Consider the following 27323-nt stretch of genomic DNA (forward strand, 5'->3'; position numbering starts at 1 on the left):
GGCTGCATGAGAGAGAGGATTGTACAGTTAGAGGAGACAGAGCGGTGACAGGGAGGACTGATAAACAGCTCCAACTTTCAAAATGGAAAAGTATAGTTTAAAAGCTTTTCAGGAAAAGGTGAAAATCCAGAGGCTTTCAGTAGAAGTAAAAAAAAAAAAAGCACAGTTTCTGTTCATAGGGCTCAGCGGTCTTTGCACATTTCACAAACAGCACACACACTATGTGCTGCAAGGGGGAAATGAATGGGAAAAAGAAATGTTTTGGATTATTGTGTTTGTTTCAATGGTGACATCAGATTTAAGGGAAATGTCACCAATTTGCAAAAAGTAGGTAAGCCTCATAATAGATCGGGATTAGAGTTAATCTCCCAACTCAGAGCAACTCTGTATTTACATGTTGGAAATTCAGCCAGTCATTTGAATCCGCCTCACCATGGTTACAGCTGAATGGTGGGAGCGCCTCCAAAAGCGGGTCTGTAATAGTGAAATTCAAGGTCACCTTCTCATTAATTATGTTTTCCAGCTCCTCTCCTTAAATAGAGAGCAGCCCTCCTACTTTTATCACCATCTTTTGTGTGACAGAATTAGCCCCCAGCAACTCAGAGCATGAAGTTGCTGATGCAGCTCTAGATGAGAGGGTCTTCTCTCTCTGCTAATGCATCAGTTTGCACTGCGAGGATTAAAAGAAATATGATTCGCAATTTTGCAATAAACAGGAAATGGTGTTTGATGGGGAAGGAGGGAATCTTCACTGCAACAATATAGCTGAGAGGGGGAGGAACCAAAGACATTAATCAACTAATTAGCAGTCTCTCTTTTAACTGCTAATCTAATCTATTCCTCTCAGCCTCTTTAATGGTATTTTCCCCTGTCAATTATAACCAAGAGAGGTTTAGCATTTCAAAAGTGTATCCAGGACTTGCAATGAGAGGGTAATAGAATGGTCACAGAGGCTGGGAGGAGGCCTGAGCTCAGGGAGTGGGGAAGAAAAGAGGAATACTAGGGAAAGGCTGTCCTCAATGCCATCTCTCAGTCTCCCCAATGGAGAAAATGAAAGGGAGGGAGGTCTCAGGCCTTTTTAAAATGCACAAGGCAGAGCACCCCACGGTAGCATTGCTTCACCAATGACGCCAACCCCAGGCCCAGAGCAAGCCTTCTGGGAGTTCCTGAACGTGCAGAATTTAGACACACAAGGGATGTGGGGTCATATACGTTACACCAAACCAAACCTTCGATGCCGCACTGAGGCTCTGTACCAGGATCTTTTATTTACTCAGCACTTCTAAAAATCAACCTTACCTCTCCCCCAGATGTCCACCTTTAAAGAAAGAAGGAAAGGAAGAAAGAAAGGAAAAACACCACCAGCATCCTCGCCTCACATTTTTCCACCACTATCACCCTAATCAGCACTTTCCCAACCACGAGGGAACGGGAGGAATATGCAATGTGAGCACACACAGAGCCAGATCAAGAGTATTCCCAGAGCTGGTGTATCATGGTATGTTTGACTGCTTCGTCCTCTGCCCCTCCCACCCCCTTCCACACCCCAGGGGTAGCCTTTGTGTAGCCACAACCCCCCACCCCCTCCCCACTACCATCTACACTCCTCACACACCCTCAGTCCCTCATGAACCATTCTTCTCCCCTCCTCCATGCCTTACAATCGCCCTGTTAAGGCGACACAATGTGGCCTCCCCATCCCCAAAGGCTTTTTCTGCGTGTCGGCCTGCTTTATTCAAGAAAGACTCCGCGCTGACCGGCCACAAAAAGAAGGCACGTCTTAAAAAATTGGGCCAAAAAAAAGAAGAAAAAAAAAGTGGGGGTTGGGTAAGAGGATGAAGAGATTCCTTAAGCCCCCTTTCGCCACCCCACACATACACAAACACACCCAACCCCTGAGTTTCTCTTCCTCACTCACATCTTAGTGGAGTCGCGCAGGAAACTAATCCATAGTGAAGCTCTACCAAGTGAAGATGCATGTGCAGCGTAGAGTCAGATGTGGATTAGTATTATGTAATTTGCTCATATGTCACTGTCTGCAAATTATGCTATATTGTATTTTTCACAACAGGATACAAAGCTGTGGGAATTCGACGTGTGCCGTTTGTGAACCGGGGCAGAAAGCAGACAACACCTTTCATCCTGTGAGGACACACCATTTATCACTTCTGCACCGAGTGGCAATAGGGAATGTTTGTCCTCCGCGTCACTGTCAGAACAAGACGCATTAACTCTACCGACTTGACCCCTCGAGTCTAATATCCTGGACACGCCTGCTGCCTCCTCGTATCAGCCAACTCCAGACTAAAAAGCTTATATGAAGTTATGTTGGTGGAGTATTCCTAGTGTAGACGGCTTAACTCTGTCTCACTGTACAGTTTTTTAGATCTCGCACTGACAGACAACCTGACGGGAAAAGCCATACTTGCTAAGTAAGTCATGCAAACATCATCAGCAAGCGGTGAGCAATACTGTTCTTAATTCTCACTGTCTAAGCTAAAGCCCGGTGAAGACACCGCAGTTCAGGAATTTGAAATACCAAGAGGTTGACACAAAGGGCAGTGGGATGTATCCACAGTTTCATAAAATGACCGCAATCCTCTTTGCAGACACGCAGTTCAGTCTGGCTGCACCACAGCAAATTACAACCTATTGACGTCAGATGGATTTGTTAATTAATCCAATTAAGCTGTGCTTTTAGGTCATTAAAGGAAGAGCAGTTGGGGGATAGCAGATCATTAAGAGTCACCGCCTAATTTATCTGCCCTCAAACAAACCGCTCTGAAATGTTTATCTACTCAGTCATTAATGACTTAGCCATGGTTCTCATGAACAGGAAGAGGACACGGGCCGCCCTCCCACATTCCTCCATGTGGTTTCTCTAAGCCAAAGTCTGCCTAATCCTGGATCTTAGGGTGTGAAACCCTGCTTGATTTGGATTAGGATCAGATTAATGTGCATTAGTGGAAGTTATAAAGATGTTGGCTTTATGGACACTGTCACTTCGTAACAGGTGTAAGATTTTTCAGCTCAGGTGAAGAGGTGACACCGGAGACTTGAGGCTCTTTCTCTGTTATATTTCTCAACACACACACGGCAGCCACTCAGAAGGTTAAACCATCAAAAACCATACAATTTCTCAGGGTATTTGGTAAACATTGACACTATTCCACAATGCTGATTTAAAAGAAATGGGTAGCTGGCTGTGAGAAAAGGTGAAGGGAAGAGGTTGACTTTAATGAGTATGTTTTCCAGAGGACAGCAGACAGAGATGGGTCTCACCTGTGGCCTCCGGTCATTAATTGGCTCTGCAGCCTGCTGTGTCCTGTCATATGGTCATGATGTAGGATGTGCAAGGGCTCTGCAATTTATCAGCACTTACGACTCAATTTGTCAAGACCTTACCGGCTAGGTGCTGCAGGGCTGGGGCTGATTACTGGGGCACCGCTCCCACTGCCCATATTTTTATCAGCAACTGTCACATCCTCACACTCGCTGTTATGCTTGGATATAACCAACAAGAAGAGTTCAAAAGAATATGTGCGCTTGTCTGACTTGTCTGTAAATACGTCCTCATATATATATATTATTGTTCTTCTAACTTGCCCTTATCTCCTCAAAGTGATCTGGAGCGTTGCACCGAGTGTAAGAAGCGGAGCCACCTCTTGCCCTCATCTGAATGGCACCTCTGAGGTGAATATAAGGTCTGAGGAGCACTTGGAGGAAAGATAACAACCATTTAGTGTACAGCAGGAGGACAGATCACCTGATAACAGGGCGAGATGTGATAGATGGCGGTATCAATTTACAACCTTCAGACAGCACAAGGCAGCAATAAGCAAGTCACCACGAGTTTGACAAGGGGGCAAAGGTCATCTCATCTCGCTTCCTCTACTTCACACATAAAAGTGGTATAAAAATACTTTCTTGCAACCAGGCCAGCAATGTAAAACCAATCTTCATCTTATCCACGAGATGCTATTAAACCCTGTTAAGAGTTTATTCAAGAGATCTGATACCTTCCCTACGCTAGAATGAAGTCGTTAACCCACCAATTAGCAGCAAATATGAAATCTTTTCCAGGCAAGTGGCCTATAATCCAATTTTCCTGACACAAGTGTCTAATCCACGACCAATCCTTTGAGTATCTGCAGTCCAGTCCATCTCTATTAGGAGGCCCTATTCTCACGCCTCTCCCCAGAAAACATCCCCAGACATCCCCACAGCTAGGCGTAATTGGAAACCCTGGTGTCTGAGGGTCTTTCTCGCAGGACACGACCATTACCGGCTCAACTCGAGCTCAGGATCCGGCTCAGGGTAAAGTGAATGGAGCCGCCACCTACAGTTTTCGATGCTCACCTCTGACCCTATTTCCTGTTTAGGTGCGACAGTTTTCCCCCAAACTACTCTGGTGTCCCAGGCTTTTCCTTATCTCATCTCTGCCCCTCTACACTAAACAAAGAGCGATTCAGAAAACCAATCAGGAAGCATGAGTAACATTTAAATATGCATGATGGAAATCTGCTCAGAAACAAAGTCTCAAAAACTGGACCTGAAAAACAAACAGTACACTGAATTCAGACCTTATATAGAAGGTACCTGATATTTTAGCTGAAATTGTTATGAAATGTTGTATTGCCTTTACTGGGGAAAATACAGTCATTTCAGTTTGTGCACGATTGAGATCACTGACATTTACGGAGAAAGCCTTCACTTTTAGGAACATCTGGAAACAGACTACAGGTAAGCCATAATGACTTCAGGTTTAAACTTGAAAACAATTACACTGACTATTACTTAGGTAATTATATAGGTGTGTTAGCTACAATAAACAGTAGCAGAGGGCCTAGATGTCACTGCTGTGTGTCTGGTGCAGTTGTTTTGTTATAGACAGATTATGTTTATGTGACCCTTAGACAATTCTGTTTCTGATTTGTTTGCCCTGGTTTTTTGTACAGGTTTGTATAAAAGTTTGTATAAAAGGCCCGACAGTCCAATTCAGGACACACATTAACTAAGGTCCTCTAATAGTGCGGCAGCAATTTGCTTTCTCATAACTCAGAGGTAAGTGACCTGGAAAACCCCAGTTATCATGGTCGATGAGCTCTATAAAGACACCCATGTGATGGTGGAGGAGTAATATAGTGAGAGATAATAAGGGAAAGTATAGATTAGGAAGAGAAATGTAAGTGAGCTGTTGTAGCTCTAAAGAAACTGTTGTAGGTCAACATTAACTCCTTAAATGGCATGAAAGTGAGTTAAAACAAGTCTTACAGTCTCAATGAACAAGACACTGGGAATTCAAAACATGTGTCATCTGATATGCTGCACATTTCCAGTTTAAAACGGTAAAAAAAAAAAGTTGAACTCAGCAATAAAAGTCGTCCATGGGCAGAATGGTGACACACACAAAAACATCGTCTCCACAGGGGCTTGTGCTGTCTGTTTGACCAATGATAGCTGCTCTCTCCACTGATCCCACATGGCTTCAGCACTTTATACGTGACTTTATATGTGCTGAGCTCTTAAAATTTTAGATGACCTCTTTGAGTTGACTTTCTTGCCCATGGAAAAAAAAATCATTGTATGTATCATAAGTTCATTTTCCCCTAACATCAAACAGTGGCTACACCAGAGATGAGCCTTTACACTGTATATCAGAGCGAAACACACTCACTGTTTTTAATAATGTTCAAAATGATGGTTGGGAAAGTTTGTTTCTACATTTACCCTGCAGCCAGCATTTCTCACTGAGAATATATTCTATTAATACAGTCTCCAATGAATAATTTTACATGAAAACTGTTTTGTTCTGCATGTAGCCTAATTGAATAACTTGAAGGCCCATAGCCTTACAGTAATAATAGAAAAAATAATTAGAACACTCACAGATAAGAAAAAATTAAGTGAGATATTTCTTCTCTTACTTTCTTTCTTCTAATTCAATTCAAGCTGTAAAACGTTTGAATAAAAAGACAAAAGCCACCAGATGACTGATAATAATAATTAAGTAATAACTTACCTGAGCACACATTGAGAATTCCTGACAAAAATACAAATCCAATAAAAGTTGGAGACATAATTCAACGTCTCTCTAATGAGAAATGTTCTAGTGTAATCCAAATTATTCAAAAAACCACTTAGGCATCCACTCCTTCATGTCAAACTGCAAAACAAAAATCTCAGAATCCAGACTTTGAACATTTAACACCCAGGTTTTGGTTTGAGAGTCACAAGGAGCAAAAAAAAAAAAAAAAAAAGAATCACAATAGTCCAACAGCAGTTTGTCAAGCTGGCTTTGCTTTCTGCTTCATATGAGAAGTAGGGAGAGAGATATGGGAAAATAACACAGAAAAACTGTTCCAAACTGTGTCGAAATTCAACACAGGTTCTGTTTCAGTGGACGAGTTGAACTGAGTGGGAACATGTGTTAAAACCATGGAAGAATATAGAGAAGAGGCAGAGCTCTATCCTTCCTTTGAATTCATCCCGTTACTGCCGAGCGCTCAATGACCAGCCAGGCGATCTCATTCAAAACCATTTAGCTCCTTTGTGCAAAAGAAAAAGGAAGAAAAACAAAAAAAAAACAAGGATCGATAATAATAAATCCACTTGCAAACTTTTAAAGTTAACTCAGGAGTGAGTACAAGGACGCGAGCGGTCTTTTTAGTCCAGACTGAAAGGCTCCGTTCCTGCAGTCACATTATTTCAGTCCGGTTTCGAATCTGTCACTTGAGATCGGAAACTTTGCGAGTTAGTCCTGTGTCCTCCCTCATCCACCGGATCCACACGCAGCAGATCACTGCAACTTTTCCATCACTTTTCCCCCCCTCGTTCCTCCGCGGCTGCTTTGCAACTCCGACTGGATGATCTCCCTCGAGCGCGTCGCACACCCCTGAAGCTCAGGCGAGAGGGGGGACACACGGATTCATATTCACAGCATTTCATTCAAGGAAAAGCGGAATGCCTCGACAATTGGTATGCGCCTTTCTACCCCCTCCATAGACCCGACAATGTTTCACAGAGAAGAAATTTAACCTCTTCCCGCCTGGATCCCACCGAGGCGCAGCTACACAGCGCGCTCTGGCAGCCTACTGTATTTTCTTTGACTATGTCCAATAATAAGAGAAACCCTGTAAAACTATTCCGACATGTTGTTTTTATTCTTTCTGCGGTTCGTGATTGAAAGCAAATGCATCAGCTTATTCCAGAGATATTCTTAGAGGGGCTTAACACCACAGTATGTTTTTGGAGCTCAATAGTTTTATTATATAACTGGCTCTAACATAGTTTAGCCTTTTGTTTTGTCTCCTGCGGTTTTATAGCCCATTTATATTTCAATAGTAGAAGCTACTGTAGCTATAAAATGCTATTTTTATCATACGACTAAATAATCTACCTTAAAACTGCAATAATACGGCCTACTGTGTTCTATAAATCCATTCCATTTTCACTATTAAAGCTTTGTTTTTTGTTTTCCATGTAATACCTGATGCCTTTTGGCTGGATGCAGGCCTGTATTGTTTATTATGGACTGCAAGCTTATATGACGTCTCCAAAGCAGCTCTCAGCCCGTTTTCCATTAAGGCTTATGATATAAAACCAAACAAAACAAATTAATACGAATTAAAGCACTATTTATAGTACAAACTAAATTACGTACTATATAAAAAAAATAGACTGAGCAGTTTCTCGTGATCCTAGCTTGCTCCTCATTTTACATGTTTCCCCTGAGTGACATAAACTTTGGACTATGAAACTATGAAATGTGTTTCGCATCTTTATTTTACTTTTTTTTTCAGTTCAGAAGTTCAGAAGTCATTCTTCTCTACACGGTGTAATAACTTTATCCTATAGCCTCTGAGGCAGATTCAGCGTTACACATAGAGCTGGCTCACATGGCTAATTTATAACCGCAGAAGTCATGTTGCATTAAAATATGTAAAACGTGTGGAAGACATGAAAAGAGACGGAGAGAGAGAGAGAGAGAGAGAGAGAGAGAGAGAGAGAAGAGCAGCAGCAGCAGCGGACTCTCATCTGCTCAGCCGCAGCTCTGAGTCTGTGTGTTGGCTTCACTGAACATTTGTTACCAAACAGCGCCCTCCAGTGAAGGCCGCCTGCAATAATCCAGCAGGAGCTGAGTCCACTGAGCATACAGCATGTATGTCCTCTTATAGCGCCCATAGTAACACAGTCATCCAGCTCAGGGGTTGTTCCAAGTGTCAAACAGAAACTTCTTTCGGAAAACACCCACGACTGACGACCATCTGTTCTCACAGTTTCAGTATAGTTGACTGGGAAACAACACAGAGAGTCATATATATATATTTTTTTTTTTTCACATTACTCTCTCACACTACGATCCTAGATTACTGTAAATGAAATGGCTAATTTAAGCTCATTTGTGCTGTATGAAGATGCAGGTTAATGGCAACGATCTCAGACTAACAAGCCCATGTATCCACTGAGTCGATCCATATTTTTGAAATAACATGCAGCTGTTTTAAATTACTTAGGTGCAAGGAAGAGTGTTTGGGTGTAATGTGCATAATCAGAAGTCAAAGTCTATAAAGAGCAATTAGGAGGAGCGTGACAGCAATTACCATATAGCACAACAATGCAAGCACTTTAGAAGTAGTCATTAGACATAAGGAAGGAAGAAGTTACCCTCATGTAAAAGATGTACTTATATCTCCATTAACGGTTCATTATCCCCCTCAGTGATCCTTATATGTCTCTATGCAGTCGTTTGAGACTCCTGCTGGAGCCTACACAATCATAACCGCTCCCCAACTTACATATTCAGACCAAAGTCTGTCTTTTAACTCCAAACATGTTTTTATTTCTCAATCATCCGTGTGCATTATATTACAGTTTTACACACTCCATTCCCACTTGGTCCTATGTGCCCTGTTTTCCTGATAGCTTTTGCAGCCCTGGATCTGCAGAGTGGCTGTTCAGCTGAACACCACCAATCAAATCGTAAAATTTCCTCTAGCCAGCAGCAGGGAACTGTAACATAGAAGCAATTATCAGCAAAGTCCCCACTTAGACCCACCAGGATAGGAGGGAGTCTGAAAGAGCTGATTAATACGAGAGGATGTGAGTGTTTTAAATGTTCAGTGGAACAGCAGAGAGAGAGAGAAGAAAAAATAACAGACATAACAGACACAAGCAGATCATTTTAGTAATCTCACCTCTCCTTCTCTCACATAAAAAGCAAATAATAGAAATAAATAAATAAGAAATATGTAAAACAGAGATTAACTTTATTAACTTTGTTGTGGGCTGCGCTTGGACTTGACCCCGACAGACATTTTCACCACAATTTCGCAGTTTCATGTTGCATCAGATCCTGTTGTATTCAGGTTTGGTTTCACCCTTAATCTACGGTTGTCAAAAGAGGAAAGAAAAGAAAAAGAGAAAAGAAAAGAAAAAAATCACGGACTGCCACAAGTTGTGGCGTGTGAGCATCGGGAACAGGGAGGCTCTCTGTCCTCCCTCTTCCCTCTCCCTCGCAACCTTGATTGCACCAGCAGAGGCAAGAAAAACGACATATCGTCAGGGCTGAAATGGCAGCAGAGAGCTTCTAACACCACAGCAGTATCGTTTCACTCTAAACAACTTCTAAGTATATACAAAGCACAAAAGGATTAAAACCTGCCCATCCCTGGCTGCTTAGCACCCCCGGGGGTTTTAATACTTTCTCGAGCTCTGAAAGGAACCAAAACAACTTTCAAAGATTCGATGTGTCATTATGTTCTGGATGACAGTTATGTAATATAGCACTTCTTGTACTTGTACTTACTGTGAAAGATCTGGTTACATTTGTGTGGTTTGTTGTGGGAGTGCCTCAGAGTCTGGTGGTTTTGGTGAAGTCCTAAATTATTAGGTGGCCGTTTGCACCAGTGAGACTTGTGTGACCCAGTGATGCGGTGGGCTCCGTGTGGACCCTTATGGTCTTTAGGAACTCCCAGCATAACCAGCATGGAGAAGAGCACCACCAGCAAACACACAATCTGCATGGTGATGTGTGTGAACAACACAAGAGACAGAGGGAGCGCATGCAACCACACCTTTCTGGTATAGTTCAGTGGCTGGTTTTTGTCTCTGCAAAGAAACGTCAAGCAAATTCCACAATCCTCTGTTGCCGTGGATACATCACAGGTATTCCTTGAAAAAGTGGGAAATAATAAACAATCCAATCCAAAGGTCCTCTTGAAAATTCTCAAAAACAGCAACAAACTGCAAGTTACATTGCTGCACTTCCCACCAAGAGCTCTTCGTGCTGCTACTCTTGAGATCTGCCAAATACATAAACCCCTGCAGTCTTGGCGACTCTCCCCAAATCAAGTGACAATGTTTCCCCCCCGGAGGACGATGGGATCTTAATGAGAGCAACGCTATATACAATGTGCATGGTGAAGTTCACTCCCTTCTCCATCTCGCCATCCCACTGCTCAATGGAGAGGCTGTCTCTCATCTTCCCGTCCTTTTTTACATCTCTGATAATTCTCCTTTTAATATTCAAACAGAGTTTGTGGACATTCGGTCTTTTCCTATGATGTTTCTATGCATGCAGCAGGACGGGGGATACGGTAGACTACATGCTGGGCTTCTATTCAGATGTGTTGGACTCCCACACAAAACCTTAGGCCCCCTCAGCATAGCGGTGATGGGGCGACACACAGGCGGGGTGAGGCGAAGGAGCCCATATTCCCTTTTCCCTGACTAAGACTATTTAATGGCTTTCATTCCCATTTCCACAGCGCACCAAACAAGATGGTAAAAACAACAACAAAAAAACCCTCTCAAAAAGATACTCCCTGTTGGAACACAAACAACTTAGCACTCCCAAGTAGGCCAAAAAGTAAGGAAAATCTTCTCCATACTCAGAAAAAGTGATGCATTCTGGGACTTAACACTCCACCAGCTGGAGTTTCACCTCCTGCATATGTTAGGAGGTAAACAGAGACTTGTCAAAGTAGCAGCTAGAGTCACCTTGGACAGAGTGTGGCACTCACAGGTTCAGTATGTTTGATCTCTCCTCCCACAGACACTTCAGTTGGATGGTTACCATACTTCGCTTGCCTCACATTCACTATACAGCCTTTTATCATCCGAGCCATGTCCTTGAGGAAGCATCTTTTTATTTATTCATTACGCTACTTTTCTTTTTTTTATGAAACAGCAACTCAAATTTGTAGTTTTTGTGGGCCGACAATGATCAGATATCTTTTATAGCTCTGTCCACCTCTTCTCAACGACCTCAACAGGGAAATGTAAACATATGGAATAGCATTTACTCTGCTGAGCCAACATTTATCCAATCTCTTACAACATATGGAAATCTGTCATTTTTAAAACTTCCTGTAGGAAGTAACTGTTGCGTGATTGATACACGCAGTCTGCAGGATACATCACGTCGAACCAAGGCTGCTTTGTCATGCAAGGAGGAGAGCCTCTTCCCTCGCTGTCACGGCTCGGATGTGCGGAGGAGGAGATGATTTTCAGGTGGGATGACAGATTGTTAACATGGGGAACACAAAAGCTGAGAGGAAGGGGCTGAGAGACGGAAAGTGATAGAGGAGGGGAGAGGAGGAAAAGACCTGCAGTCCCGAGGATGTCTGATCACATCGGTGTTAGTGTGTCACTGCTAAAAGAGGCAACTAATCATTTCTAATTGGTCGCTGAGGGAGTGATGAGGCTTCAGGAGCACAAACCATGTCACATCTAACTGCACATGCCCCTGTCATCAGAGGAAATGTACTAAGTTTGACTTGAACTGACTTTCTGCAATGTTTCTAACTTCAGACCAGCCAAACATTTGATGCATGTCCAAAAAATAAGATGGCTGGTGCTTAAAGTGACTGATGAAAGGTTTGATTAGCAAAAAAGTTAATCAATATGAAGTGTAGAGCGCACATCAACAGTGTTTGCCAAGGGCCAAATGACTGTGAGTTAAATTCAAAGCACAGTTGGAGTCGAACTAAACTAAAGCGACTTTAGACATTTCCACGTCAGCAGAGATTGAAAGTGAAGCGTTAAGTGCAGTCCTGTCATATTCCTGGAACGTCTACAACAGCAACCGCGGTGATTGTCGGACCATTTCTCCTTACCTGTCCACTGTGGACAATACTCTGGCCCTTCAGCTCCACAGCAGAGCCCAAGAATGTATCAGTCTGGGCAATAACCCAGAATAAATACCATTAACCCACTAAGACGAACCTCAGAAACGAGCCAAAAAGTCTTTTATAAAGCGGACAAGACAAAAAAAGAAGTCTCGTCACTGTCATATTGAGAGCATGCCAGAGGGGAGAGAAAAAAGGGACAGGCGATACAAAGCAAGTAAGATGCAAAGCAGAGTGTAACAAAACATAAACAGAAGAGGGAGAACATTCTTCTTCTCACTATAGCCTCTCTGTTCAGCTTTCAGACATGATAGAAAAAAAAGACAGGGGTCCAATGAAAGAAAATGACAGCAAACTAAACAAATCTGTTCCTGTTCAGGGAATGCCCCCATGCATGACGCTGCTGCAAGAAATGTGAGGCGGGGGCGGGGTGGGAGGGGTGGGCGACACCGAGGAGAAAGAAAGAGAGAGTAGAAAGAGAGAAAGAGGGGGGCGCTTCACAGGATGCCGCGACGAGGTTTGGAGCACAAAGCGGGATGAGGCGATAAACAGGCTGTTGCTTTTCCGCTTGCCTGCGCACACTGAATCCCCCTTTTTTTCCCTGTGTCTTTTAATGGGCCTCACATTAGCATCTGTTTAGCGTCAGCCTCGACATGGCCTGTGGAGGCTGATTAAAATAACCCAGCTATCACATAACATCCTGGCAGCAACATCAAAATACAGTCAGTCGGTGGAACATTTGCGGCGGCGGCGGCGGACGTTAGAACGGAGCTGGTGCACTGGAGCTCTGCAGCGCTGTTGTTTACTGGTTGCCTCCGTTTAATCTCTGAGCTCCTGTGAGATTGTGTTGCATATGGAGAAATGTGAGGTTTGCTATGTTATTCAACTCAAATCTCCATGCCATCACTATACGTGCAGGTACAGTGGCATACCAGACTGACAATATCTGAGCACAGTTAAACAAAATCTAACTATCTCTGTCCTTGAAGTACTCTTTTTTTGTTTTTCTATCGAACGCAGCTCGGCCTTGCTCCTTCTCACATAGAAATGCACAATGGCAAAATGAAGCAGCATTGTGTTTCATGCTTAATTGGCTTAAATGGTTTAGAGACAGAAGAGCTTTACTGACCGACCGTGGGTAACGAGAGATTCTATTGTTCTTATCTCTGCTGGACCTCAGCCAATCACAAGATCCCGATCAAGAGCAAGAGCTCAAAAACCTCTTCATTATATCTAAGCGATACATTGCAACTGCATTATGTACAATGTGGTCCGAATAGTCAAGTGACTGGGAGAGTGGTCTTTTGGAATCGCCCCTGTGTCCGATGCTTCAGCTGCTAAGACTTAGTTTTTGAAAAAAGGGCCTTTTGTTCGGCTGTTCGGTGAGTAAATATTTTCTGGGTGTGCAGATGTGACAGCACTGACAGTGACAGCTGAAACAACTCAGTTAGTGTTCACTCAGAGGGAGCCAGCTACACACTCAGGACATTGTCACTAACGTAAAACCATACGACTGACTCTCAGATGTGGCTGAACCAGACGGCAGGCAGGGAGAAACGGAGGAAGAGCATCATTATAGTTGATAAAATACTCACACATTGTGAGAGTGTGTTCAAACCAGTTGCACAGTTTATCCACATTGAGTCAATTCCCTTTTCATCAAAAACACACGTTGTATTTTGAGATGATAACAGATTATCTGGAGCTCTGTGAGCCCGTGCTTTTGCTGCTCTGAGCTAAATATCAAAGACAACAACTAACATGCTGTTAGTGTTGCTGCTAATAAAAGAGATCAGTAAGCATGATGTTTTCTCTGCTCACTATTTTGGTTGGTAACGAGGTAATATTTGCTAATTACCAGCTGAGGCTGATGGAAATTAATTTTGCAGGTGTTATGTTGTAAAACAAAGACGAAGTAGCAGCAGTAGAAAAATGTGACTGATGATGGCGTTAGACGAGTCGGGCTGTCACTGAAGATCTATCGACAAACCTGAAGATCAATCCAATAGTTGTTTTGTTGTTTAATTCCAAACTGTCAATCAAATCTTAAATGAAAGGGTAAGGTGATCAACAAAGTCATTGGTATTCATTCTCTGTGGGTTATGGATGTTCAAAATATAATGGCACTAAATTGACACATTTCAGTCTGGGCCAAAGTGGCGCATCGACTGACCAGCCACAAGCGGACATTGTTATCCTTTCAACCACAAGCTACTGAGTTTCTGTGGATAAAATGTCAGTCGATGCCCAGATCAAACTACTCCCTGCAGCTTTTTTTAGGCTTACATAAACATTCCTAACTCAGATGGTTTTTTTTCTTTCACATCATAGAGAAATCAATCAATCAAGTAAAAACACAAATTCAATATAGACAAACTTCAACTGCAAACCCAAAGTGCCACAGAGCCGAGAATTGATGGGACATTCATTTTGTTTTTCTCAAAGTTACAACGTCCAGAAACTTTCCAGAACTGTACTTAGAATATCATTCTGCTGCAGTTGTGGTTTCAGTGAGGCCTTAGAGCCAACGTCAGTGACTGATCTCTCTCCGAAGACCCTGAACTGAGAAAAATGCAAAGACGCTGCTCATGCTAGAAGCATTCCCCCGTCTCTCAAATGAAAAGCCTATTCTTTCTTTCTCTTTCCCTGGTGCGATCAGCTGCCAAAACAAACTGGCGCTGTGATGAATGTAATAAATATGATCGATGGGATATCTGGTGCTGCTGACCTCACACCACGCGCCAGAGTCCTGGGAGCAGGTGCTGCTCAGATTTACAGACCCCCCCCCCCAACTCACACACACACACAGACCCTCCTCAATCTCCTGATATTCTCCACTCTCTCACACAAACACTGAGCCCTGCTGAGACTGACTCACACTGCTGAGGCTTCACAGCCCCCCACAGCTCACACCGACTCTCAGAGAAACAGGCCTAACACTGGCCCCGCTCTGGCTGAGCGTCAACATGACTACGCATGAGTCATATCACCACTAATAAAACGAGCAATGATTTTACAGATCATCAAGCCGTCACTCATGGCTGACAGTTATTGGAGTCATTTCTGCTGGGAGGAGCACACCGGGCTGTTGGTGAGGTGGAGGTGCTCTCCTCGTTTGTTTGCTCATAAAAAGGCCTAATTGATCTGCAAGCAAAGGCACCTCTGGAAAAGAACACATAAACTGCTCACGCCGTTTCATCAGGACTAATAACAGAGAAGCTGATGTGGGTGGGTTAAATAAAGAATCTATAATTTAGGAAGGATGTAGTGTCTATTACATTTGCAGCTACAGTGAATTACATGAAGTGTATCATGATGATTACAACTTGGCTGACCATATCATACATGTGTTTAAATGTACTGTAAAATGTGAAAAGGACATAAATCATCTGGACTGTATGGACAACACAGTATAAGGTAAATACCACTCTCTCGGTTTTTAACAACACTCCGGACTCATTATTACAGAAATAACTAACTCTCTAGCTGATGAAGTTGTGGTTTGGACTTTATGATCCATGCCTTATGCCTCAAGACTTTTCAGCACAACCAAGCAGCTGTTCAGCTGCAGCTGTTAGACAACTAAAGTTACACGATATTAGTCTCAGTGGTGTTATTTAAGAGAATAATTTTTTTTTTATTGCTCTATTATGCTAATACAATGTTGTCCGCACTAGTTTGCCTTCTTGAATAATTGGACACAATCTTCCACTCATTCATACTTGCTTTGTTGTGCGCATGTGCGATAAGTGTTTTCCAGTGGGGGACAGAAAGCTTATAGACCTTTTCAGGTCAAGCTAGAATAAAAGCCATATATCTAGATATCATTAGACTTTTATAATTTTATCATCATTTGTCTGTGTTCATAATGGTTCCATCTCCTGTCTCTTTTGTTAAGATTATGGGATGCGAGATAAATCTTTTGAGGTCAGTGTGAGTCATGTGATGTGATACTGAGTGTGGCCAACATTTCCTCAAACGACACTGTGGGGTGTGTAACAATAGCATCAGTAGCTAGAGGCTTGGTATTGACACTATTGTTGCAGCATGGAGATGTTACTCCAAACGCTGTATGACACGTACAACCAAGTGTTTAGAAATATGAGCTGATCAGCAGAATCTACATTTGAACAAACCGAATCTACTTGTAAGTGTGATGATGGTAAGTAGGTTACCAGTGACACACTGTACGTGCATGACTCTGGTGCTGTGTGTGATACGTTTAATTCCCTCATCATCTCTTGCAACACTTTGGACTGTTCTGCACACCACTGTAATACATGTTAGAGATAGAAAACAGAGAGGTCACAGATTACGCAGCAATTTTAAAATCAAGTCTATGTGAACCACCAACTCCTGTTCAGTTACAAGAAGCCAGGGCATTTTCTCCTCTCCACTTTGATATGGTGAACAGTGTAACCCATTTACATCCTGAGAAAACACTCATGCATTCATGTAGAAATTAAAGTGTGTTTGACGGGGCAGCAGCAGCTGATTATTAGCACTTATCCAATCTTCTTCCCAATTATCACGAGGACACTAGAAACGTGAATCTGAATATTCTAATTTAATTCTCACTTCATACTCTTTGTGCTTTCGACCTCTGCGTGCTTGTGCTAACTCCCAGCTCAAATCTTCAGTGCCTCTTGACCACATTACTCCACTCGCTATCCTGACAAGAATTGCTAATAGACCCATTTGTGGATCAGGGAGTTGAAAAGAGATTGGATGGGGGGAAAAAAAAAACAAAAAAAACCTTGACTGGCCTCAGCAGCACAGAGGCTGGGGAAGATGCATGCAGGACATTAGTGCACGGTTATAACTAATTATATCTCAAGTGAATTGCTCCTCCAGGCATGGCCAGGGATCTTTCTCTATTGTTGCACTGCTAGGAAATGAGTGCTGCTGCAGTGCTGGGTATAATATGTGGGAGTGCAGCTAGCTGGACATGTAGCACTCTCTGGCCTTCCTGTTTTAATGATTACCTGGGCACTAAGGCTGATGAGCATAAGTGAGGGTCGTGGAGACGTGACACGCTGATGCAGCGGTGACTCTTGGGTAATATATGTGGGGGTGACACTGTCAAGGAAATTGGTTTTTCAGGGTGGGGACTCAAGGCCAGAGCAACAGCCTGGTAATGAGAGCACAGGACGAATAGAGAACAGAGCTCTCCATCTCTCTCATGGAAAAGCTGTTAGTGCCATGTATTAAGACACAGAGCACTCCACCTCCACCTCCACCTCAGAAAGGAGAGAACAGACAGCCTGTCCCCGCCCACTGAGCTACAAGAATAAAAGAAAAGAAAAAAAGCAGAGGATACTGTTTAACAGCCAGCTCCTCTCTGAAGCCACTGTACACTCATGGCTGTTCATATTCTCATTGCAGTAAATAAATGAGTTGTGTCCCAATTCAGGGGCATTTGGTGGTCTAACGTGCCTTGTAGTTATCCTAATCTGTGAAGGCTGAACTGAAATGAGACTGTCTGGCATACAGAGGAGTTACAGAGTGCCCACCATTACAAATGTATCGCAAAGCAACGCTCCTGTCGCCTAGCAACAATGACAACATGTACGTTTTTCTGGAAGTTTAAGGCCTGTGGTTTTAATAGTTGTGCTGTTAGCTGTGGAACTGAGCAGAAACGCTATACTTAAATTCAAAAGTGGCTCTGTCTTGTTTGCTTTCATTACCAATGTGCAAAGAATCCTGGGATAGATCGCCATGAGGGATCCACCTGTTGGATGCTTTGTTGCTCAGGAAAAGAAGGCAGCATCGCTGCTGTGAAGCAATCAGCCTTCAAATGAAGCCTCCAAAGGGAGCAACCCCTGAATTGGGACACAGCTATGGTTATATTTAACTTCCCTGTGGTTATGAATGTGAGCCACAAATTTAGAAAGCCAGAGAGAGCTGTTTTGTGATTTTTGTTCATCTTGTCCATGTGCCTGTGAACAAACTGCTGATTTCTGATCAGCCAGTAACTCTGCAGAGCTCTTATAGAATCACAGTTCTCTCATAAAAGATGGAAATATGCAAATTTATGGTTAATCTAGGTCAGAAAAAAGGAATAAAATGCACTTAAAGAAAATAGTCAGTCACAAGAGAGGGAACTAAATACGGGGAGAAATCAGTTTCAGTGTCCGGTTGACAGACGTGTCTTTCATGATCTACAAATGAACTGAACAGTGTGTGTATGTATGGACTTGTGAAGTTTGTGGTGTTTCCAAATGCCTTGTCCAATCCACACAAACAAATTCCAAACAATTTGAACAATAAAATTAAAATACATCCTATCTCCAAAATAAATTTTACTCAAGATCATCTATCTAATGAAATACATTTTTTAAAAAGCTCCTTTCAGATATAAGTGGGTTTGCTTTGCATGTATTTACAGAATCTGTGCACAAGTGTTACCCTGACACATGTGGACTGTTTGAAATTGTTTTTAATGTTGTTGATTGTTTGATTTGTTTTTATACCTTTACAAATATATTTTAGGCATTTCCATGGTTATGAAAGTGTGAAGACAAACAGAAAATGTGGAGAAGGAGAGTGTAGGGGTTTGACCAAGGACTGGCAGCTCAGGGCTTTTACAACCATGTACTGTAAGCACACTCACCACTCAGCCGTTAGAGAACACCAAACGGTTTACTTCTATGTACCTGCCATATCCAGTCACACAGGCTTAACAAAAACCCATCACCCATTACCAACACTCACAACTGGCTTTGTTGATTGAATGTCGCTTCATATTGGATGGTGCATTCCATCTGAAGTATAAATAAGGCTTACTGCTAATGTAGCCTTTGGTGAAAATGTGTGATGTGACAAAGTGTCAGCTGAGAGAATGGTGTCACACAACACTTTGTGCTCATAACGCAGTGATGGCAGACTGTGTTACTATACCAGCTAGAGGTCAGGATCAGTTGAGTGTTGTTTATGTTCTTTGAAAGACGTGTCTTATGCTTCAGTCTGGGATATTTTGGAAATAAACCAAAAAAAGGTTTCACCTGTTCAAAGGAAAGAGGTCCAGAACTAGAGAGAAAAAGAAAAAAACATATCTGCCTAAAAATACATACTGACTGTCTTGTTTGCCTAATCCATCCCTTGGTCTTCACTGTATAATTACCACCATTAGGTTGCTAACACCAGTCTGGCACTTTTTCCTCAGCGAAATAACCCTATAGCTGTATGAAATACACCGTATTTTGGAGCAAGTGATGTCTTGGTATTGGACAATATTAAAACTGAATCATTTATATCCTGCCACGTCAACCAGCACTTCTTCACTCAAGTGGAAATTAGTGTTGAGTGTTCATACTGTATGTGTCTGTGTATACACACAGGAGAAACCTCTGAGGGTTCGGGTGTGAAGAGGTTATCCAAGTTATCTGTATACTGTTTTATTTCTTTCACAGGCCGTGCAACATTCCCATTTCCATCAGGGAAATGTGAGGTAAGAGGCTGCACTGCACTGTGTGTGACAATAGATATTTTCTCCGCTATCTATCAAATCTGTGATTGGCTCAGCGGTATTAACCTCCCAAACAGCTCAGACTCAGACTTGCTCTGACTCGTCTGTACCTCCGTCTGTACAGTGAATGGTGTGTTCTCTAGACATTCAAGGACGACCAGGTTTGAGGGAAGATAAAACGTGGTATCACAGCAGTCTGGTCTCTTTATTCTGTAGCCAATCAGTGATGACAGTGTGGCAACCTTCAGTTCCCTCACTTTCTCCTTATCTTTATTTCCATAACCTCACAAACAGAGCAGCCCTCTGAAGTTGCCGTCCTTTGTGATCTGTGAGAAACGCAATGGTCGCTGTCAGCGGAGAGCGAGGGTTAGAGCTCTGATGTGCTCTCTGAAGTCACGCTCAGCTTTAATGTCAAGGCAAAGACCTGTCTCCTCTGTGTGCGTTTGCCTGCCAAGCAGAGGATAGCAGAATGTAAGTGCAAGAGTTTTAGCAGGCCTCTCTAATCCACCGCCTTCACACAGGTCAGCCTCATTCATTATGAATGAAGTTTTGCACAAAGCTCTTTGATATCAGGAAACAATTTAGAGCTGGCTGAGAGTCAGTGTCTGAGGGGACCAATAAAAAACACTTCTAATGTATTGCAAATTTCAGGTCAGCATGTGGTTTCTTATAAGAGTCACAGTGGACTGTAGTCCCAGGAGGGTGTAAGACATTACAATGTCACTGCTTAGTACTGTGCCAGCCGGTTTAAGTTTTATATGAATTCAGGAACATCAGGTTTCAGCACTGGTTACTTTGGTAAAAAGTTACTTCCTTCAACTTGACACACCTCTATCCTGTTTTTTCAGATGCTACAACAGCTTTACTTTGTGTAAACAGGGGAACTTACTCATAAATCAATGAATCTCCTTCTCCACGAAGGTTACTGAGATCACATAGCAAAGACTCACATGCAAACACAAGCCGGACCCTGAAAGATTGTTCATTGTAGCGTTTGAAGGTGCACTCCATTTTCACCTTCGCTAAAAACTGGCAGCTGTCAAGATTATGCTCACGTACCAGTCAGCGAGTCACGCTCCTTGAAAATGGAGTCCCTGGCAGCCGCCCACTTTATTCTATCAGAGGCAGACTGAGGTATTAAGGCACATTAGTCTCATTTCCAATTCACTGACTGGGCCAGATCGCTTTCCTTCATTTTCATGCACAGATGGGATTAAATGGCCAGATTAAAGATGAACTCCTGGCACTGTCCACCGGGCAGATTTATCACTCTAAAGATGGACCCAAATGCAGTGAGGCAGATATGACATGATTTTCCTCTTAGACTCTCATTGAGAGCATGTGAAGTTTGTTAAAGTTTGTTAAAGGAATGGAAACTGTGGGGAGAAATGCTGACTTTGAGTTTGAATTAAAGATTCAAGAGCTGATAGTAGTTTGGGCTCAAACTTTTGAAATGTTTTGACATTATTGAAAAAAAAAAAGACACAGAGCGATGCTGATGATAATTCTTTGGGTTTGTCGGCTATTATCTGAGTTTAAGGCAAAATAAACTCGAGCTGCCAAGCTACCGCACACAGTGGTGAACATCAAAACAGGTTTGGACAGTTAATTTGGACTCTCTTTCTGCACTTTTCTTGAAGCTGTGTGAGGTCCAGTAAATCACCTAGGGAGGCAGGTCTGCTCGCTGTGACAACACACAGAGAAAACTTCCCTCACCATTTTGGAGGAAAAGCTGCCACTCAAAAAAAGAAAAAAAAGAAGAAATGAACAAAAACACATGCGTCATCACTTATTCTCTCCAGATTTTATTTATTTGTGTGTGCTCATCAGTCCCTGAGGTGAATACACCCAATTCCACCTCTTTATTTCCCTGCAGAACTCTATGGTCTGAGTAGATATTGGTAAATCAGCTGATGCACTGGAACTGATTCTTTCTGCCTCATTTTCTCCAAACATTCTCCTCCAAATTCTTAGCAGCAGCCACAACACCGAGATTGTGTTGAAACATCCATTTGCCATGGCAACACATGTGGAAACTTGATGTCCAACAACACTGAGGCTCATTTCTTCTGTCCAAGACTTTTTAAATGTGGGCTGATGTCTGATTGAAACATGTAAACAACCGGCCTCTGAGTGCATTTTGTAATCACTTTGATTGCTTTTCTACAGAAATTACTTGTGTATAGCACTTTTGTATAATTATTGAGATGCACAACACATGGTCTCTGATTATAAAGTGATCAGCATCAACATTAAAACAGGTGACTGGTTTTAATGTTGATGCTGATCAGTTTATTTGTTTTTGTCTGAGTCATGTCATGAAGCTGTGGAAATAACTCTTTAGTTCTGATCAAATTACTAATGATTAATGGTTCGATATAATGTTTTCAATAACCTAGTCATTTTTTAAACAAGAATCAACTTGTTTATGTGCTGCAGGTGTGTATCCAACAACAGCAGATCATAGATCTCCGTCACTCACTCTGACTGGAATAATCTTTTTTTCCCTACTCTTTCTCTCACACTCACAGAAGTCCAGAGATATGAAAAAAATTACACAATGTTTCCTACTAGGGCCGGGACTCGATTAAAAAAATTAATCGAATTAATTAGAGGCTTTGTAATTAATTAATCGCATTTAATCGCATATAAATATTTGACCTGAGAACAGTGAGAAGCATTTTTTTTTCACATGGATTTTAGTATACCATTGAATGACTGAATACATAAGCTTAAGCATTCAAGGTGGTACTTAACCAAGACCAACAGACTAGGGATGCAAATTATCGATTCATTCATTAATCGATATTTGATACATACAGATTAAATGGTCTTTCCTTCCAATACACTATGATGATTACTGTAGTATTTAACTAGGCTACTTAAATCACAGTAGCATAAACTGATTTGTTGAACTCAGCCTGATGTAAACATTAATAAAACTCAGTAACCAATCACACAGGCAGCTCCATGTTGTCCCTGTGTGATGTTCAGGGACAGGTCAGGACAGTCTGAAGACAGAGCACTCTGAGGGTGAAGTCCTATCATAATGAGATGAGCTGCACCTGTGACAGTGACAGGTCATAGATATAGCGCTGCAGCTGAGCAATTAGCGCTATATAGCGCATTTAGCATGCGCCCGTGTCTGTGTATCTATGTGCAGGCAGAGATCAGAGATGGTGTGTTAAATAACCATGCTAGCGTTTCACCAGCTCTCATCTCTGCCAGTCAGCCTCTCAAACTGCCGCCTCTCTCGCGTGCGGCGCACCGCACGTAGACACACGTGAGAAAAAAAATTGAAAAAAATTGAAAAAAAATTTGATAAGTGCGATTAAAATGCGTTAATTTTTTTAACGCGTTAATTTTCGTGTAATTAGTTAATCGTAATTAACGCGATAAAGTCCCGGCCCTATTTCCTACACATGTAAACAAGCTGTGATATCACAAAATGCCTGTAGGTATAGACCTTAAACATTTAAAGATAGCACAGAGAAACTCTACATCTTCAGCAAGTGAAGGTGAAAATGGCCTCAAACTGTGAAGGTCAAAACATCCCAGTGAAGTCACAAATAAGCAACACATTTGTGAGTGGGAGGGGAAAGTGTTAAGTGTAATGGGAAAACAGCAGCGGTACCTGTGTAGCCCAAAGAGTTGTCTTCCTCCTGTTCAGTGGTGGGAGCTGGCGTTGCCTCTTCGTTGACCCCTTGCTCAGCGACTCCCATGTCTGTCAACAATAACACCACAGGGACTGAGAACCCAGAAATATTCTGCCCACTTTCCCCACCCACGGTCCAAACCTCTTGCCCTCTGCATCCTTGGAGCGAGCAGAGAGCGAACACACCGAGAAGTGCCAGGTTCCATCCAAATAAAATCTGTCTCTGGCTCCAAAATTCAAACACCCACATTGCAGTATAAACAACCAAACATCCACAGCTGTGTATAAATTCAGTCTGTGTGTCTGGGGTAAACAGAATTATTGATAATTTCAGTGAGAATCAGTTCTTGGGTATAGATCCATTAGGAGGAGGCGCTGGTGCAGTCTCCAGGCTTCAGGCTCTCTCTCTCTCTCTCTGTGCTCAGCAGGAGGTTGTCCTGTTGTCCTGTGTACAGCTTGAGTCTAAGTGTGAGGGTGTCAATAGCCATAAGTGGCTGGACCCCAAAGGGAACACATGGGCAGGACAGAGGAGGGGAGGGCCACTGCGTGATTGACAACGGCCACTCAGCGTTCACACACACACACACTGTGCACACAGTCCTGATGCAAATACAATGATGCGCCATTAACTGCTAATCAGCTCCTTTTGATTCAGGTTGGTCTTTGTGCCTGTGTCTTCCTCAGTGTGACAGGTTGAGCGTGTGTGACAGGCGGCATGAGGGCGGGACAGTGGGAGGGGGGGGGGGGCGAGGAGAAGAGAGGCCAACAGGGCTTGGGGTGTATGTGGCTTATAGGGGGAGATGTCTGGCCAACTGTGCCCTTATGATGGCTCTGTGTGAAATAAATCAGACTCAGCAATGCCCTTTCTCTTTGTGGGCCGCTGACAGGGGGTTAATGTGGGCAGGGAGGTTGGGCTGGGGAGGTAAGAGGAATCTTAATCAAAGTGCATCCAACCCCTTTAGCTAACTGAGTGGCAGTCTGTCGGAAGTATCTGCTTCCTCAATGAGATCTGGCATCACTTCTGATAAATAGCAGACGGGCCGACAGAATTGTTCATTGGAGAGTACTTTAGATCACCGGAGTGTGAAGAAGAGGGCGACCCATCATTTCATCTATCCCGCCCACCATTAGAGAATTGACAGCATAAATCAAAGGGGACTTTTGCAAACACAGTGATGACCCAAATACCCCATTTCATAACAGTTTTGGACACATTAATAACAGTAAAAACAAAAAAATAGTGATCACGTCTCCACTGCTGCTCCTGTAGTGCTGCAATTAATGTAACGGTTAAAGGGCCTCACGCTGAGCCAAAGCTATTATCTGGCACTTTGCTCTGCCTATCTGTTTACCCAAACAGCAGCAGTCTGAGTGACAGCGCTACAGGAGAGCAGGGCCTCTGTGTCACACTGAAACAACCACGTCGGTTAGTCAGGCACATGCACATGGAGGAAGTTCGGCGACGACACACACAAAACATGAAATGGAAACGTGCTTGAAATGAAGAAACACACGCATCAATCAGAGTCTGATGTTCGGTCTGACACTTGCAGAGTGACACCAGCGGGATGTAGCTACAGTATGTGGTGCTTTCAAACTGTTGTAAACAGACAAATTAAACTCAAATGCAACATCTGCTTCTGTCAAAACAGTCGTTTGGCACTGACAGCAATTGCAGGCTGCGACAAGTATCAAAATACAAATGTGTTACAAACAAGGAGTGCTCTTTCTTGAAACAACATACACAGACTTTCATTGGCATCCATTTACCGACTAAAACCAATAAACAAGAGGTGCATGTCTGATGATGTTTCAACAACATCATCAAAAAAACACACAACATATTAAGCCTATACACTGAACATTCAAGTTCATTTTTGATTTCTGGACTGAATAATAATAGTTGTCAATGTCCTGCAAAAACCTTGTATCTAAGAGCATCAGTTTTTTTTTTTTTGGCTTTTTTTTTGCCTTTATTTGATAGCTCATAGTGAGATAGACAGGAAAGGGGGAGGCAGAGCGAGGGGGAATGACATGCAGGAAAGGTCTGCCCGACGCATGATTCAAACCGGGGACGCCTGCGTTGAGGACTGTAGCCTCTACTGTACATGGGGCGGCCATGCCCCATGTACAGTAGACATGGGGCATGCGCCACGCACCACCCCAGAGCATCAGTTTTACATGAGGTGAGAAAACACACATTTAAAAACGGGCTATACAAATAAAATTGCCTTGCCTTGCCTAAAGACGGTTTTATCATAATTAATACTATTAGGACAAAATTAATACACTTATATACGTACAAGTAAACAGATAAAACACATATTTTGAGCCCTGTAAACTGTGGAGGCCTTTATGTCTTCGTGTGGACTCCCCGTCCATCTGATTCCCTGGGTGGTCCACAGTCAGCGGTCCAATTAGTGACCACTTCAGAGCTCATTAACAGGTGGTGTACCCAGCTGCCCCTGGGGCACCGGGACAGAAAGTCGGGACCTCAGTGTTGCCTCACTACCCCCTTTTAGCATCAACACAGCCTCTAGCCTCAGCTCCCATGTTGGCTAATTAATGGGGACACATGTGCAGATAACTGACTGCTTTCCAAAAGATACAAAGGAGAGGGCCTGTGCCCCCTCCAGTCACTCCTCCTGGGCCCCAGACTATAAGTCCTGCACCCCCCCATCAAACATGAGAGCATGCCCTCTCTCCTTGGCCACAGGCCTTTCTTCGTTGAACAATCAGCAGGGCTCCACGGAGGCCGGAGCTTTGGCTCTGTTTTCATACTGAATTATGAGCTTGACTCAAACTAACCAGATTTGACTTGAGTGGGTGTTTGCAATGCTGTGTCGATGCGGACCCATCAGCACTTTAGCCTCTGTACAACCTGACACGACAATAAACCTGATGTCTAACTTATCGCCCTCGTAGTGGAGGTTGTTTAGTCTGACAAACGCTGGGAGCTCTTAATAGATGTGAATGAAGAAGCTGGAGAGGGCTAGCTGTTGTCTCATTGTTATCTTGTCACGTATTGGCAGCAGCGCTCCGGCCGTGGCAGCTCGTATAGGTGATGGATGGGTTTAAAATGATGAGTGTGGGGAGTCTGACTCTGGGGCTTGTTAACAGGACTGACTGATTGTTTGCTGTAGGACAAGTTCCTTCACACAGCCTGATCAGAGAGGCGGCATATTTCTGTAACATGACCTCGAGCAATTTCAGTGATTAAATTGGTTTCTTGGAAATTGTTCTCCCCTAACATCTGTTTACTTTTTGTCTGATGACAGTGAGAAAATATGAGCAGCCAACAGGAATGCTAATTGTGGCGCAAAGCCGATGAACTCTCACTTCTTGCATTCATACAGTAACCTTCATTCTCAGAGCTAAATATTTAAATGTCCCGGCTCAAGAGATTCAAGCCCATAAAACTATCTCAGTAGCATCTTCAACATTTCAGACCTGGATTCAATTGTCTTCAAAATTATTAAATACAGACAAGAGACAAAAAGAGACAAAGAGTACCAAAAAAAAAAAAAGTATTTTCAGCAGAAGCCAGTCTGTCTGCTTCGTCTGTTTCCACAGCACCATTACACTCATTTCCATTTTGATTACACTTTCTTTGTTTTCTGCATGACTAATGGAGACTTAATCAGGCCTTGAGATAATACATACATATGCAGTGAGCACACACTGCTGCGCTGGAGAGTAAAAAAGGACAAAGTCAAAGTGGAGTAGTTTTTTTTGTATAAGTTCTTAAGTAATGCTTTCTAAAAAAAAAAGAGAGAGAGAGAGAAAGACAAGTAAAAACACTCTTTAACCACAGAGTCCTTTAGATTGACGTCTAGAGATGCATAATGTGCTGTCTGAATAAGGAGATCTTGTGTACTTGCATATGTGAAGACAAAAAACTGTTGACATGTGGCAGCTTGCTCTTCTGAGAGTTCCATATGTAAAATGTGATTAATACGTAACATGAGTGAGCAGTTAGCATAGCTTAGCAGACTTGCTAAGGTCACTAATTCAGAAGTGAATTCTTTGAGCTTCACTATTTTTGTGAAAGTGGTGATGACAAGACCAC

At 42.8% G+C, this 27323-nt stretch overlaps 1 protein-coding gene across 13 annotated transcripts in view; it reads right to left on the bottom strand.

Moving 5' to 3' along the window:
• The window catches only part of robo1 (roundabout, axon guidance receptor, homolog 1 (Drosophila)), a 218689-nt gene that overhangs the window by 119410 nt on the left and 71956 nt on the right, over nucleotides 1-27323 (bottom strand). For 4 of the 13 annotated variants that reach the window (XM_085796062.1, XM_085796061.1, XM_085796053.1 and 1 more), the window contains exon 2: nucleotides 23234-23323. The exons of 5 other annotated variants lie outside the window; for them this stretch is intronic. In XM_085796062.1, the coding sequence (XP_085652188.1) occupies nucleotides 23234-23323 (90 nt within the window). Of the gene's footprint in view, nucleotides 1-6022; nucleotides 7083-23233; nucleotides 23324-27323 lie in introns of those variants that run through there. 4 more of the 13 variants (XM_085796060.1, XM_085796059.1, XM_085796065.1 and 1 more) reach the window with 3 other exon arrangements.

Source organism: Trachurus japonicus, chromosome 13 (assembly GCF_045865225.1).
Source record: "Trachurus japonicus isolate A0001 chromosome 13, Traja_1.0".
NCBI classification, from domain to species: domain Eukaryota; kingdom Metazoa; phylum Chordata; class Actinopteri; order Carangiformes; family Carangidae; genus Trachurus; species Trachurus japonicus.